The 1,241-nt window shown below is 32.6% G+C and overlaps 1 protein-coding gene across 5 annotated transcripts in view; it reads left to right on the top strand.

Annotated features, from left to right (window-relative positions):
* LOC119593511 (uncharacterized aarF domain-containing protein kinase 5-like) overlaps positions 1 to 1,241 on the top strand; it is an 18,355-nt gene that overhangs the window by 15,709 nt on the left and 1,405 nt on the right. For all 5 annotated transcript variants that reach the window (XM_037942467.1, XM_037942464.1, XM_037942462.1 and 2 more), the window contains one exon: positions 1,065 to 1,232. In XM_037942467.1, the coding sequence (XP_037798395.1) occupies positions 1,065 to 1,232 (168 nt within the window). The remainder of the gene's footprint in view (positions 1 to 1,064; positions 1,233 to 1,241) is intronic.

Genomic DNA, 1,241 nt, shown 5'->3' with positions numbered 1-1,241 from the left:
GTCTTCAATGTAAAGTTAGATATATAACAAAATTAAAACTTTACTGCCTTCCTTATGTACCTATTTCATTATGGAGAAGAATTTGAACCTGGAAATTCTTTGGGAAAATATTGAGAGCTACAATGAATCACAATGAGTAGATTAAAGAAAATTGTTCCTGTTATTAGTAATAAAAGACACTGGCCTCCCTTGGGGGAAAGAAAACTATTCTCTTCAGCCTCTCTGTATTGTGATAATGTTTTAGTGTAAACATTATCTCTTCTTTTTCTCTGAAAGGCTAATGTTCCTTTTATATTGTGTAGACAAGAATTTCTATTTCACTCTCACTCTGTATATGTACCATAACTATTAACATTATTAACAATTTGAGTAACATTCTGTCCATTAACACATGCTAAGTGTGTGCTTCTTACTTTTCTTAATGATATACATAACTTAATACAGAACTCACATAATATTAATGTGAGATGAGTGTACTGCTAAATGCACAAAGAGTCCTTAGTTCTTGTTGGCTGACTGCTTATCCCTTATATGCATGCAATTTTATTTATATTTATTATTGATTTCATGTGTTAATCCATGCTTAATGATATTTTTGTATGGATGTATGGATATTTTAGCATGTTTTTTTAGTAAGGTTGTTCCTACTCTCTTGCATGATTTGGGACTAAAATATCAGCTGCTGTAGAATTATATTATATTCTTAGAATTACTTACTTGTTTTACCTTGATGTAGTAAAAGCTTCCTAAGGGTCTGTCAGTAATTTGTTGACTTATTTGATGTCTTATTTTATTATTGTGCAATATTAGTTGATTTTGAACGATTGGCTTGATGTTTTTCCTCTGGCTTTTTTCAAAATAAGCACTTTATATGTGGTGGATATCTTAATAGTTAGAACATTGACATTCGTTCCTGTATTGGGAAGTCTTTTATATATCTCTTTATACATCCAGAGTTTAGCAAGACAGGCATATAAAATGAAATACTATATATGTTTTTGGGTATAGTTCCTCAGTGAAATTATTTTCATAACCATCTAAAACTTCAATCTCTCAAAATCAAGGAACGTGAACACCATTCGGGCCATCACAAAGGACCATGGAAATGTTGTCGATAGGTATACCCTTATGGCCCGGTCTGCGACAAGAGGAGCTTTTGTATCTCCAAATGCTTCCCTCTCGCAGTGGCTGAGAGGGCACTGGGAACAATTCTATTTTGATTATAGCTTGAAGTAAGTGGA

Source organism: Penaeus monodon, chromosome 32 (assembly GCF_015228065.2).
Source record: "Penaeus monodon isolate SGIC_2016 chromosome 32, NSTDA_Pmon_1, whole genome shotgun sequence".
Taxonomy (NCBI): Eukaryota; Metazoa; Arthropoda; class Malacostraca; order Decapoda; family Penaeidae; genus Penaeus; species Penaeus monodon.
Note: the sequence above shows the minus strand (reverse complement) of the source record. Positions and strands in the feature narration are given on the sequence as shown.